Source organism: Electrophorus electricus, chromosome 2 (assembly GCF_041902795.1).
Source record: "Electrophorus electricus isolate QZ-2024a chromosome 2, ASM4190279v1, whole genome shotgun sequence".
Classification (NCBI taxonomy): domain Eukaryota; kingdom Metazoa; phylum Chordata; class Actinopteri; order Gymnotiformes; family Gymnotidae; genus Electrophorus; species Electrophorus electricus.
In genome coordinates, this window is record NC_137498.1 from 44535768 (window position 1) to 44549723 (window position 13956).

The 13956-nt window shown below is 39.9% G+C and overlaps 1 protein-coding gene across 3 annotated transcripts; it reads right to left on the reverse strand.

Annotated features, from left to right (window-relative positions):
- Positions 1 to 372: 372 nt before the first annotated feature.
- On the reverse strand, positions 373 to 5135 carry ccdc106b (coiled-coil domain containing 106b). 3 transcript variants are annotated; one of them, XM_026996606.3, is made up of 7 exons: positions 4995 to 5135; positions 4385 to 4464; positions 4007 to 4105; positions 3042 to 3233; positions 2751 to 2909; positions 1500 to 1703; positions 373 to 1303 (listed from the first exon to the last, which is right to left on the reverse strand). In XM_026996606.3, exons 2-7 carry the CDS (start codon positions 4419 to 4421, stop codon positions 987 to 989), a joined length of 1008 nt encoding a protein of 335 aa, XP_026852407.1. In that variant the 5' UTR covers positions 4422 to 4464; positions 4995 to 5135; the 3' UTR covers positions 373 to 986. The 3 variants fall into 3 exon arrangements, with proteins under 3 accessions (XP_026852407.1, XP_081562190.1, XP_035384686.1); XM_081706064.1 differs by having other exon boundaries at positions 4869 to 5004; XM_035528793.2 differs by lacking the exon at positions 4995 to 5135 and adding an exon at positions 4727 to 4966.
- Between the last annotated feature and the right edge of the window lie 8821 nt (positions 5136 to 13956).

The window sequence follows — 13956 nt, forward strand, 5'->3', positions numbered from 1 at the left end:
AAGTGCATAACTACACTATGGTGTCTTTATAGTTTCTCAGAACCAAGACCAGTCATTGCTGGTTTTTACCCTGCTGGGCTGAACATGATTGAACTCCCAACACTAATATGTGGCTACGAAGAGTAAGCGATACAACAAAAAGAGTAGATCAACATGCTTATTTTTACCATCTGAGGGCATCAAGCTACTTCAAGATCAGCTACTAAAAATGTATCATCAAACTGAGAAAGCTAGACATTTATATAATCTACTCATTCAGACAGCAACATGAATAACTGCTATTCCTTCTTTCCAGCTACATTTGTTAATGGATGAAGTGGTAGTAAACATATCCATTTTGAATAACGACCCTTTCTTTTCTTGTCTTCAAACTTAGTTCAATACCCATTTAATAAACATAAATCAGAACAATTCACAAGATTCCCAAAATTATCTTTAAGGGTGTTATTGCCAGGAAAATGTACATTTGTCCTGGGAGTGAGGAAGTTAGCAGTATTTTTTTTCCTCAAATAATAAAGATGTACAAAAATATAGATAGACCTTAAATACAGTGACTGACTTTTTTCATAAACTTTTTTTCCTCATCCCCCCCCCCCCTCAATCACTTCACCAACATTGTCTCCATCAATTTTATGATTCAGATTTCTACCTCATACTGTCTCAATTGGATGAACTCGGTCATACACAAATCAAAAACCACAAAAAGGAGCGGCACTTTCATTGCTTCTTTTACAATCAAGCATTTAGCAATCACATACATGTTCCATAAATCACAATCACATAAATACCAGCATCAGAAGCAATACCATAAACCATGGACTTTTAATGTACTTCACTCCAAATAATAAGACACAGCTGAGGTAGAAAAAACAAACCCAGTAAAGTTCTTTGTTTAGATGCTGAACTATCTAAAGAGCAACCTTGGAATGACTGGCTCCTCTGCCCATGACTCACTTCAGCAAACATCATGAGATGTTTTTGGTGACTCAGTTTCTGAATCTGTAAGAGATGGGCAGTAGGAGGTTGTTTTTCTTCAAAGCCTGCACCTTTGCATGAGCAGTCTCATCAAGGGTCTTGTAGCAGCGTCGTGCATAGTCTAGAAGCTTTTCTTTGGAGGAATCAAACTCGCCAACCTCTGCTACTTTTTCTGGGGCAACTAGGAGCAGCTCAGCAATGGGAGTGGTGGAAGCTACAGTGTTACGGTCAACCCCATGAACCTGGAAAGCCCTGGACATGCTCTTCAACTTCTGGTAAGTAACCAAAATCTTCTTGTAGCGAAGCAGAACTCCAGCAGGGTCTTTCACTGAAATCAACATTAAATCATTATATTTCATATTATATCAGAAATCTAGGAAAATGCTATTAAAGTAACAAGAGCAAAACCAAGATATTCCAGCATCAACCAGAGCTCATTTATTTGGCCAATTATGAATAATTTATAAAAATCTAAATCATAAATAAAAAGTGTTGAGCATTAATGCATTCATTGGTCTTCTCACCTCTTTGTCTCTCCATGCCACGTGCAATGCGGAACACCCGAGTTCTTTTCACTCTCATCTGCCCACAATTTGACCTCACCCTGTTCCTTCTGGAGCTTTTGCTGTCAGAGTCATCATCATCATCATTTGATACAAACTGCTCCTCTTCAAGATAACCATCTTCCAGATACTCTTCTGCCTCAATCACTTCCTCCTCTTCTTCATCTAAGAAAAGAGTTTTCAAACTGAGCCAAATTTTGAGACAAACAATATAACAAGGATGAAAGATGCAACCAGTGATGGAGACAGCTGCACTTGCAGAAGTGTCATTTTTTACTCCCCAGCAGTATCTCACAAGCAAGTATGCACGCTGCTCTCCCTACTGCAAGATGTAATCAGCAATAATATGTTTTCCCCTAAACAAACAAACAAACAAACAAACAACAATCAAGAGAACACCACTGCAAGTTGCAGTAAGGTGACTGGTATAAAAAAAAATTTAAAAAATCACAACTGGATCATTGGAGTAATACTTCAATTATAATACCAAACAATAACAAGAAAAATAGATCCATCATTAGATTATGATGGATTTTATATAATTTAGATTAAATAATTAGATAAATTTACCCTCAGCTACAAGAAAAACAAAAAGTGTTAGACAAGTTTAAAATTTACCCACAGGCTCTCAAATATGATACTGCAGTCAAAGTAAGTCTCACATATGTATGCTTCTTGCAGAGCAAGGAAAACTTCTTAACTTCAAAACAGTGTCCATCTTGAAATTCTTAAGAACATCTTAACTTAAAACCAATGGCCAACTTCAAGTTATGAATTTACCATTGTGACAAATGAGGTATTTGAGGTGTAGGAAAACTATTTTAAAGTTGCTTCAAATAAAAAAAGCAAAAAAGTCAACAAATAAAACTGACATTTTCCCCAGGCGCAGGATTTCATCACATTATTGAAAAGATAAAATCCACATATCTGTAGACCTGTAATCTGATTGTAGGGCTTAGTTGCATTCATATTGAACCACAGCATTAGGAATATGCTGGAATAGATTCTGCACAAATCTCATGATTTGCAAGATGCCACTTTTTGAACTATTGAACATAATATTGTGGTAAAGAACGCAAGTCTTTAGGCACACAGTAGCGATGGGGGCAAGAGGAGAGAGGGGTTATGTGAAGTTTACTTTTATCTAAAACAGAACCAATGATTTCAATGATCCATGTCATTTGGGACATACCACCAGACTGAGTAACCTACCTTGGACACTGCCGTCTCTTCGTCTTCTCCGCTTTATGTTTAGGCTGCGTGTTGGGATTTGACCAGAGCGGGTCGTCATGGGCATAGGAGAAGAGGTGGGGGGCCTCTTGGCGAGGGCCTTTTGCGGAGTTGGTTGCTGCAATACCTCAGGTTGAATATCTAAAATTACATGACAAATATATTAACTTGAAAGTGAATTCTATCCAATATGGGTGATAGTTGAGATTTCATTATAACATCAGGAAGCTCACTGGCATGAGGTTTACTCAGTGCCCATCTGATATGGCTCACCCTTTCTCTCCTGACTCTTGGTAGTAAATATAAAACGGTCCAGTTGGCAGCGCAGGAAGTCTCTTTCCTCTTCCAAGTCCTCAATGCGTTTCTGTAGCCAGGAGTTCTTCTCCAGAGAGATGTGCAGCTGGGCACGAAGGTTGGAGATCAGCAGGTATGGATTGCAGGGGCCATGCTGGCCTGAAGCTGTCACTGTTAAAAGAAAGAGCATGGGAACATAGCATAGATGCTCCATTCATTTCTTGTAACATACATTTTGTCACTGAACTTTGTCAGTTTGGGGTTTCAGTGAAAACATTTATGTTTCATGTTTTTGTCATTTACAACAACCCTTGTTTGTAAAGATGACTACCTGAGTAGTAGGGTCAGGTGGTACACAGGGCTGGAATAATTAAAAACAGCTCATTTTGTCCTGGCTGTTACAATAAATGAGCAAACATATGACAAACTATATAAATTCTTAAAATAAAAGTACCAATAACCAATTTATTTTACCATAATCTCCCCTTGTGATGTAAAATGAGTGCTACTCTTGGGTATCTTATTTGTAAGTAAGACAAGCTTATTGTTTTGTTTTCATCCCGATAGACTGATGTGTGCATCAGCAATTATCTGGTGCCAAACATTCTGAATTATTTGCAAAGACCATCTTGGTAGGTTCAAACCAGCAGGGTTATATGATTCAGATTTTTTAAGATAGATTTCCTATCTAGGGAGAATAAACCAATTTGATTTTTGAGCAGAGAATTGTATGTGTTCTGTTTTTGATATAATCTGCAAAATGTTTAATAACTATTTTGGTATAATAGATTTTTTTAGAATTTAAAATATGCACAATGGTTTGTTAAGGTCTGCTATCAAAACAAGCTCAGATTTGGTTATTAAACTTTAAATGATTAAACTTCTGAAACATTTTTATATGAGAACCCACTTTCATTTATGGTTATTCTAAATAAATAATTTACCACCAAACACATGGTCATTCTGGTTGTAGAAACTAGACCGGTCCGTACTATTGTCTTCAAATGGAATAGAAATTTCATATCCATCCTCATTTTTTAGATCTGTCAAGAGAAGTAAAACAGAAAGGAGTTAAATAAAGTGCAAAACAAGCCAACAAAACTTTAGCAGTTTCTGATAAGAAGACAGGTAGAAAAAAAAAAACATTTAGCAGGCAATATCGTATAAATTAAGCAGTGTGCGATGGTTTACAAACACAAACGCGTACTCACTTCAAGACAAATTCATCGTCAAGTTGAAACTCTTGAGGTACAACAAAATTGTGGGGGGAACACACACTTATGACACCACTATTTTAATGACAGCTCAGCCGACGGAGTTACCTGTTGAGTTCCTGGTGCTTCTCTGTATTTCAGTCATTTTCAGTCGGCATGAATCCTCTCGTAACTCACAGCCACGTTTGCTACAAACACACACACTTTTAGAACGGTACACTGGGTGTATGACAGTGCAGTTATCTTCATATAACTACGATAACATTGCAGTTATTTTAACAGGAACTCTGTCAACTTAAACCCTTAAACTAATAGCTGGCTAAGAGTTTACATATTATTAGCAGCTAGTGAGCTAACGCTGTAAACTACTGAACACAGCCATGAAGGTTCAGGGGCTGGAAACGAGCAGTTTGCATTTCAGACTACGAGCCAGCTGGCCAAGTTAGCCACCTTCCGAGGTCTGCTTTCCTCTTTTTATCAAACAGCGATACAGCTGAATGTTGAAGGTAACGTAGCCGGTGCCCTCCGGATTCCTCTAATCGTGGCTAGGTTAGGTTAGGTGAGCTAGTTAAATGACAAAAACAAAACCTACGCAAGTCCTTGGGTGGTTATCATAAAACAACTAGACCTAATCGTTATAGTAGGTTTCTGTATATATTTTTTTCCAACACTTTGCCAGCAATTCACACTATTTACTTCGCTTGTTTGCTAAACTAACCACAAACGACTGTGCCGTCCACATGTTGCTTGAATCCGAGGGAAGTCTGTCGCTGTCGTGTACGTTTATATGTACTGGTCAAGCCATCCGCGCTTTAAAGCCGAAGGTTTGGTTTTATTGCCGAGTTTACGGTATTTCGCTGCTCACCGCAAACTAACGCTCCATACATAGATAAAGAGAAACGGAGACTTTCGTAATTTTTGAAGAGCTCTGATGTAGACACGCATTTTTACAACATTTAAAAGTACAATATACAGTGTACTTGATTTAACTAGTTTAGTTTCATCATTACGTTGAACACAATTTCTTATGTATTTTAACATCTTAATAAGCATTGTGCGAAATGATTTTCTGTTTCTTAGAGGTTTATTACAGAGCTTGACTTGCCAGCTAAAACAGGGGTTATCACTAGTCAAATGTGCAGGGCATGGGGAACTCCAGGACTGAAAATTCCACTTCCAATTGAGTTATTACTGAAGTCCTTGTATTTATAATGATGTTTAAATGCCCATTCAACTAAGAGAAAGCATAGTTACATATTTTTCTGAATTTTCCCATAATGCCAAAACAGTTAGCCTACACTTTGCCTATCACCAGTGCAAATTTGGTTTCTACTGTACCATTTTTTCAAAAACCTATATTAAATTGCTCATGACTTTAATGGATATGGAGACAGTATGGTTATCTATTTTTCAGAAAATTGATTCTGCTAAAGCAGTTCCACTACCACATAAAAGCAGGAGGCCATGGTAAGTCTGGACAGATTGCACTACCATTTTTTCATAACCCCATATTAAATTTGTATTACTTTTAGGTGAATATGTACTCGTTTTGTATAGGTTGAATTCAGATATCTATTTCTCAGGTCTAGCCAAGGTCTACCATTGGAAGTGTAACCTTTTGGCATTATGGGAACAATTTGTAGCATTTGCCGTCTGTTTAACAAAAATGTTTTAAAATATCGTCTTAGGTGTGCTTTGTGGAACCAGACTAGCTAGGTCAATGCTTCTGATGTTGGAATAGGTCTACTACTTGGACAGGTTATGAAATATATCATGTACAATGTACAGAAAAGAGGGACAATGTTCTTCACCACGGATCTTGGGCCTAATTAAATAAACTTTTTTTTGTTTTACTTCAAAACCTTGTCAGATATGTGCATAAATGTATAGGTAAAAGTGTCGTATCCTAAAGAAAATCAACTACAATCCATTCAGATTATTTCTACCTTGATTATGTTAAGACCATTTATTCACATATAGCTAGCTACACGTGATTAAGTCTGTTGTGATAAAACTCAGTTTTGTGTTAAACATTTGACGCTTGAGTCTGAACCCATCCTGAAGATTTGCTGACGACTCCCAAGTTCTTAAAGGCAGTCGACACAAGCATTAATTCAACCAGTCACTCGTTCATACCGCTGTATGAGTTTTATTTCAGAAGCCTCTAAAACAATATAATCTCTGCGTCTCTTCCGCTGGGCTTCAGGTGGTATCCGATATCAGAGGTGTGGTCGGAAGTAAGGGAATGTAAAATCAACAGCGCAGCGGCCTAACGCCTCTAAAAAGAAGCCTATGTTGAAAGCAATGAACATGTTATATTTTTGAAGACAGCTTCGGAAGGGTAAGTGTTGCTAATCGAGTCGCCAAAGTGGTTAAACTGAGGCTAGTTTCTGTCGTCCTAAAATTAAACGTAGACAGACGAGACTACAGGCCACCTGCAACAACTTAGCCTAACGTCTAATGTTCTACTTAAACGGATTTTCTTAGATACCGTTCGCTCATTTGGGATATCGTGGGAAAATCCACAAATGCTTCATTAATTCTGCCAGTTTAAAAATCTCTCTCCCGGCAACGATGCTAAATTCTCTCTAAATATTGCCGTATGTTTGTTTTTGAAAGTTGTTTCGAGGTGGGCAGGATAATTTACAATCTACATCACAGGATATAAAGTAATTGGCATGGCGAATTTTTATTATAAAACCTGATTAACATGGACAATGATGAAACTTCACAGTTCCTACTGTGATCTCTGTAATTTGCTTTTATTTCCGAAGATACAAAATTGAAATTCTATAACAAAATGTGTTGTTGCTTCCTCTAGCTCCAACGAAGGAAGCATGACGACCGCCTGTGGTGGTCTGTCCCACTGCAGAGTTGCACTGGCCTTCGCCGTGGTTTTTGACCTGTTGGGTGTCGTGGCTTTGCTTGTGGGCGTCTTCGTTCCACTGGAAGTGAAGGGAAGAGACTTCGGGGACCTGCTAGTGTACACGGGAGCTCTGATGGTGCTGATGTCACTTGGTGGCTGGGTGATGTGGTACAGTGGCAACATCGAGGGTCTGTCGTCGAGCAAGGAGGTCGGTCACATTGGAAACGCAGTGGAGCGCATCGCACGCACTCTCAGCCGGAAAATACGCACGCACCGCAGCCGTAGGGGTCCCTGAAACGGGTAGACAATACTTCATAGAACTGTTTGGGTAAGGAAATATTTCACTCAGGTAGCAGGCACTTCATTTTTCCCTTTCAGATCTACACGTTTAATAGGAAAATATAAATTACAAGAACTATAGAATGTCAATTTTTTAATGGTTATTGGGTATCTTCTCAATCTTTTTTTTTTCTCTCTGCAGTTTACAGTTTTTGTCATCCATGAAAGCTAAAAGTCATGACTGAGCCATACCCACGATCCAGCTCTCAAAGTTACCTGATTATTACACATAATGGGACTTAAAATAGTAATTATTTAGGTATTTGTATTTTAAAACAGTATTAACACATACTGATATTTGCATATTATTTTTCATTCATAGTTAATAATGTTTACTTATTTTAGTGGCAGAGTAGCAAGGCTTATTTAGTTACAACTCTTTATTGAACTTTTGTTGTGAAGCCTGCTTTATCAGTTAAAATAAATAAATACATAAATACATAAAATTCAGATCAGATTGCCATATCACAATTGCTGAGCATCAATTGTTCCTTGTTGTAAATTGTTTACATGTGCTAACTAACTAATTAAACATTTGTTTAAAAAAAAAACCCCACAAAAAACAACTTCCGTGTTCATTTTTTATATATATATATAAAAAATGATGTCTCAGTGGTATGATGAGAGTTGTCCATCACCTGGGTTTTTGGGCCTGTGGTTGGAGACTAACCAGTGGTAAAAAGGGTGGAGCATGGCTCATGTTATACATATTGGCATGAACCATCAACTACAGTCTGTCAGTAATTATGTACTTCTTAAACACATGTACCCTAGTATATCAAATGCATATTTTAAAGGTTGTAGTTGTTGTTTGGTAATGGGATTACATGTATTCAATAAAATGTAAATATTCATTCAACACCAAAAGTTAAATAAAATTGTGTATAATATTTTCCATATCCAATACCATTTCAATTGGTTTTGTAAAAGCGGCAACTTGGCAGTGATGGGGCTTGACTCAGCAACCTTTCGATTACACATCCAAGTACCTTAACCACTGCCCTAATTTTTAAACTTTTTTCTTAAAATTGTAACTTTTTGGGAGAGGATATGCCTGGTGTGCAAGGCCAAACAATCAGACTTCCACCACCACCTTTGGAGTGCCAGCTTTTATCCAGCATGGCTATTGGCAGATGCAAGGGCCTCTTAGACTGTACCATATGCAAAAAGAAGAACCTTGTGAGGCTGGACATGCATCCGGACACTGTCCATAAGTCAACCAGATTCACTTGGGGATGTGACCCAGGATGAAGCACTGCCCCTGGCTTCGCCTGAGACAGCAGAGAGCACTTCAGATGAACACACCACAGGACACCAAGCACACTGGGTAGCTTGAGACGAAGTCTCGGAGACAAGCCCGGATAAAAGATGATCCACACAGGCACTGCAAAAATGCAGACAAAATGGTGACCAAAGCCACTGCCCAAGTTTTAGTGCTCCATGTGCGCTTGAGCCCAGGATGACTTTGAAAGGTTCACTACCCATGCTCAGCCCACACCCAAGAATGAATAAAATGCCCACCAAGAAGGACTTGCACATGAGGGTTTATTGTTCACATGGCCAATGCAACACAACATTACTAGTTCACTGGCCTGACTTTTCTGGATGACCTAAATCGAATCAGGGAGTCTCAACCACCTGAAGTACAGTTACACCATGGTGAGTGCCATGCTGCACCATGCCATCGCCTTCCTATGGCACACGTGGGCCTTCCACATTGACAGGCTAAATCCAAGAGGCTGAGATCCAGAACCAACTAGGGAAGGTTCAAGCACGCTGCCCTGTGGCAAGCGCCCAGGCAAAATGCAAAGGAAACCCACAGCCACCTTCAAGGTTATATTGCCGGATACCTGGCCATGCTCACTGGACACAGGCCCATTGTATTGTGCAACATGACCAAATAGCAGGTACTACAGGCAAATGTAGACACCCAGAATCAGTCTGTTGTCTGGATTGAAAAGCACAAGACAGACTGAAAATATGGCTGCTTATACCTGGCTCTCATCCCACAAGAGTATGCCTGGCTGAGGCTCACCAACCAGTATAGAATCACTCAGTGCCCATACCTCTTCCAGTGGGGGTGAAGCAGGTCAGAAAGCTCAAGGTCATGTTGCAAATGTCTTGGGAGCATGCAGGCATGGACAGTTACATTGGCTTCATGTTGATCTGGTTGGCAGTCGGCAACCAGGTAGAGCCACTTCACCACATAACTGCTCAGGAAAAGGTGCACTTGGCCGGTCACATGCCTTTTAACACCCCCCTCTGACTATCTCTTTTTTTTTTTTTTGCTTTTTTACAGGCTAAAGATCACCTAAGCCTGGAGCAAAGAACAAAGAAAGGTTGTGCTTGAGAGCATGTGCCACCCTAACCTCGGAGATATTGAAGGATATCAGATTAGTTTAAAGGGATGGAGCTCCGCCTAGTGGTTACGCGCACACAAGGCAACTTAATTTTAAAGACCAGTCCGACTTTGAACGCTTGCAACTCGGCCTCCCAAAAGATAATTCACATGAAACTGTACAGGCTTATACTCCAGGTAAATGCCTTTCCAATGCCCTACTTCTCTACTCCCAAGGACCGCGGAGATATGAACCGAAAAGGCCGGGGAAAATTAATTTTTTTTTACTCCCGCCTTAGGAATCACCAGTCCGGGCCACAATTTAACCCCATTTGATCCCCTTATGCAAGTGTCCTACGGGACCAGCCACGTATTTTTATCCACAGCGGGGACCGAGAAATCGGATCATAACTATACGAACTTGGGTGATTGGTTCTCTGCCACCGTAGGTGCAAATTCCGCAAACCTTATATTGTATTAATCATTGGACCTAGCGGGAAAACGGTAACTCCAAATCGGATGAAACTTTAAACCTTTAGAGCCTAGATCTAGAACTTTCCAACGATCCCAACCCCAGGTTTCTCCCCCGAGGGACCCCGGAGATATTAAAGGAGAAATCCGTTTTCCTCCAGATTTCTATTGATTCCTATGAGTGTTGGGTTTGGGTTAGGGTCTGTTTACTAACTTTATAGACTTGTCTTGTTAATTTACATAATTTTAAAAAAGTGTTATTATTATTATTATTATTATTTTGCATTTTTTATTTTTTAATGTAATTTTTAAATAAAACTTACATAATCGTGAGAAAACACCTCTATGCTTTGGTTAGCAAAAATGCTTGATAGAAATTACATCATGCGTTTTTTAAGCAATAAAGTACATTATTATTATTATTATTATTATTATTATTATTATTATTATTAACAACGTTGCAGCAGAAAAGTCCATCCCTCCGCAAAATGACCAGATGCTGTGCCTGACGACGGCTGATGTGAGGCGTACTCTGCGTGGAGTTAACCCACGGAAAGCTGCTGGACCAGACAACATCCCAGGTCGTGTGCTCAGAGAATGTGCTGACCAGCTTGCAGATGTCCTGACAGACATCTTCAATATATCTCTGAGCTGCAGCGTGGTCCCAACATGCTTCAAGACCACTACCATCGTCCCCGTGCCTAAGAAGCCCACGGTGTCATGTCTCAATGACTACCGTCCCATTGCACTCACATCCATCATCATGAAGTGCTTCGAGAGACTCATCATGAGACAGATCAAGACCCAGCTTCCCCCTTATCTGGACCCCCTGCAGTTCGCGTACCGCCCCAACCGCTCTACAGATGATGCCATCTCTACCACACTTCATCTGGCACTCACACATCTGGAAAAAAAGGGCACCTACGTAAGAATGCTGTTCATAGACTTCAGTTCAGCATTCAACACCATTGTTCCTCAGCATCTGATTGGAAAGTTGAACTTACTGGGCTTGAACACCTCCCTCTGCAACTGGATCCTGGATTTCTTGACTGGTAGACCTCAGTTTGTCCGGATTGGGAGCAGCACTTCCAACACCACCACACTGAGTACTGGTGCTCCCCAGGGCAGCGTACTCAGCCCTCTGCTGTTCACACTGCTGACTCATGACTGTGCAGCGATGCACAGTTCGAATCACATTATCAAGTTCACTGATGACACGACCATGGTGGGTCTCATCAACAAAGACAACAAGTCAGCATACAGAGAGGAGGTGCAAGAACTGGTGAGCTGGTGTAAGGTCAACAACCTGTATCTGAATGTTAAAAGACAAAAGAAATGGTTGTTGACTTCAAGAGAGCAAGGCGAGATCACTCCCCGCTTGCCATCAACGGCTCCTCAGTGGAGATCGTCAAGAACATCAAGTTCCTTGGTGTTCACATAGCGGAGAACCTCACCTGGACCCTGAACACCAGTTCCATCACCAAGAGAGCCCAGCAACGTCTTTACTTCCTTCGGAAGCTGAGGGAAGCCCATCTCCCATCACGCATCCTCACTACCTTCTTAAGAGGTACTGTAGAGAGCATCCTGAGCAGCTGCATCATTACCTGGTTTGGGAACTGCACCACCTTTGACCGCAAGACCCTCCAAAGAATAGTGAGAACAGCTGAGAAGATCATTGGGGTCTCTCTTCCCTCCATCACGAACATCTACATAACACGCTGCATCCGGAAAGCCACCAACATTGTGAAAGACCCCACACGCCACTCACATGAACTGTTCACCCTTTTGCCATCTGGAAGAAGGTCCGCAGCATTCAGTCCCGCACCTCCAGACTGTGCAACAGCTTCTTCCCAGAAGCCATTAGACTCCTGAACTCTGGCTAACTCCAATTCAGATTCCAAAATGGGCACTTCTATACATGCTTATAGACAGTCTCACACACACACACACACACACACACACACACACACACACACACACACACACACACACACACACATACATACATACATATCTATACACACACTCACACATTGTTTTGCATCGGACTAGTGCTGAAGTCAAACCTCACACAAATAAACTATACACTCCTGTTGCAGTCTTGCACATTATCCTACTTGCTTCTAGAGTACTGTACTAAACCAGCACTGTACTCTGAACTGTTCTGGCTGCTACTGGTGACTGCTATGTTCAGGGTAGCATGTCACTGATTGCTATGCACAACTCGCTTTACATATGCCCAGTACTGTGTACTGTACTAAATTGCACTGTCTACTAATTTTGTATTTTGTATTTGTCCTGTCCTGTATTTATTATTGTTTATTTAATGACTTTATACATTATATTGGACTGTTTGCACTTGTGTAGCATGTTGTCTGTTGCACTGTTGTTTTTATGTTGCACCATGGTCCTGGAGGAACATTGTCTCATTTTTGTTGTGTACTTGGATATAGCTGAAATGACAATAAACCCTCTTGAGCTTGAACTTGAATTATTATTATTATTATTATTATTATTATTATTATTATTATTATTATTATTATTATATAGGACTTAAGTTTCACCACCAGGTGGCAGTGTTATGTAGTATTTTGTCCTTATGGATAAAATACTTTTTTCTGTACACTGGCTGAACTTTTACAGAATCTTTTTTTTTTCTATATTCTGTAAATCTGACTCTAATCCAAGCATCCAGTATATGCGGAGGATCCAGATGGTCTGATGTACCACACTGGAGGCCTCTCTAGCGCTGATAAAGAACACATTACATCCCACCATCTCTATCACCAGTAGCCCACAGCTCTGAAACCTGTTTGTCTACCAGACTGCAAGTTCCTACATACAGTTCAAAGGTAGAATGCCTATGAAACTCCTTCTCTACAGGAGTTCAATATTATATATTATGTTATATAAATAACATGTCTCATGGAAGACAAGCATGGAGACTACTCACTGTCTTGGCTCCTAGATAGTGGAATGAATTTCCACTTGCTGTCCGGACAGCAGAGTCTCTTGCAGTCTTTAAACGCAGACTGATGACCCATCTATTCATAGAATATTTAAATGACCACTGACCCTGCTCCGATGTTGTCTAAAAAACTCTAGTACTTATTGTTTATTGCACTTATCATTGTCTAAGATAGACATTTTGTATTTTATACCTCTAGACATCAGCATTGATCACTGTATTTCTACAGAATTCTAGTTCATTGGTATGTTGGACTCTAACCTGCTGTACTGTACTAGGATATGTTCTATGAGTAAATGACAAAGGACTTTTGTAAGTTTCTGGATAAGAGTCTGCTAAATGCTGTAAATGTAAATGATGTAATCTGATCTACAAATAAACAGTAGAGAACTCATTTAAAATGATGAATATGTTCTAATTAAACTACTACATTTGGTACAAACTAAATATCAAAGTATTACAACAAGCATGTAAGGTAAACTGTAAGGTGAGCATGTAAGGTAAACTGAAGCCCAAGGGTATTATAGAGTTAACAATCTGACCTAGCAGTTAGCATGGTAGCTGGCTAACAAACAAATTGCTGCTTATCAAGGCACTAATTCACTAGCACTCACCTCATATCACTCAATACACATCAAATAAACAAGTGATTTATGTGGTGTATAAAAGTCAGCCCTAACTACAGGTTAGGGTTAGGG

Bases quoted from the DNA above. Each gene is read 5' to 3' on its own strand.
- ccdc106b (XM_081706064.1), bottom strand. From the start codon at position 4,891: ATGATAACCACCCAAGGACTTGC. The intron at 4,465-4,868 runs GTAGGTTTTGTT...GTGTGTTTGTAG, and splicing joins ATAACCACCCAAGGACTTGC to CAAACGTGGCTGTGAGTTAC. The intron at 3,234-4,006 runs GTAAATTATTTA...TTCTTTTAACAG, and splicing joins GAATGACCATGTGTTTGGTG to TGACAGCTTCAGGCCAGCAT.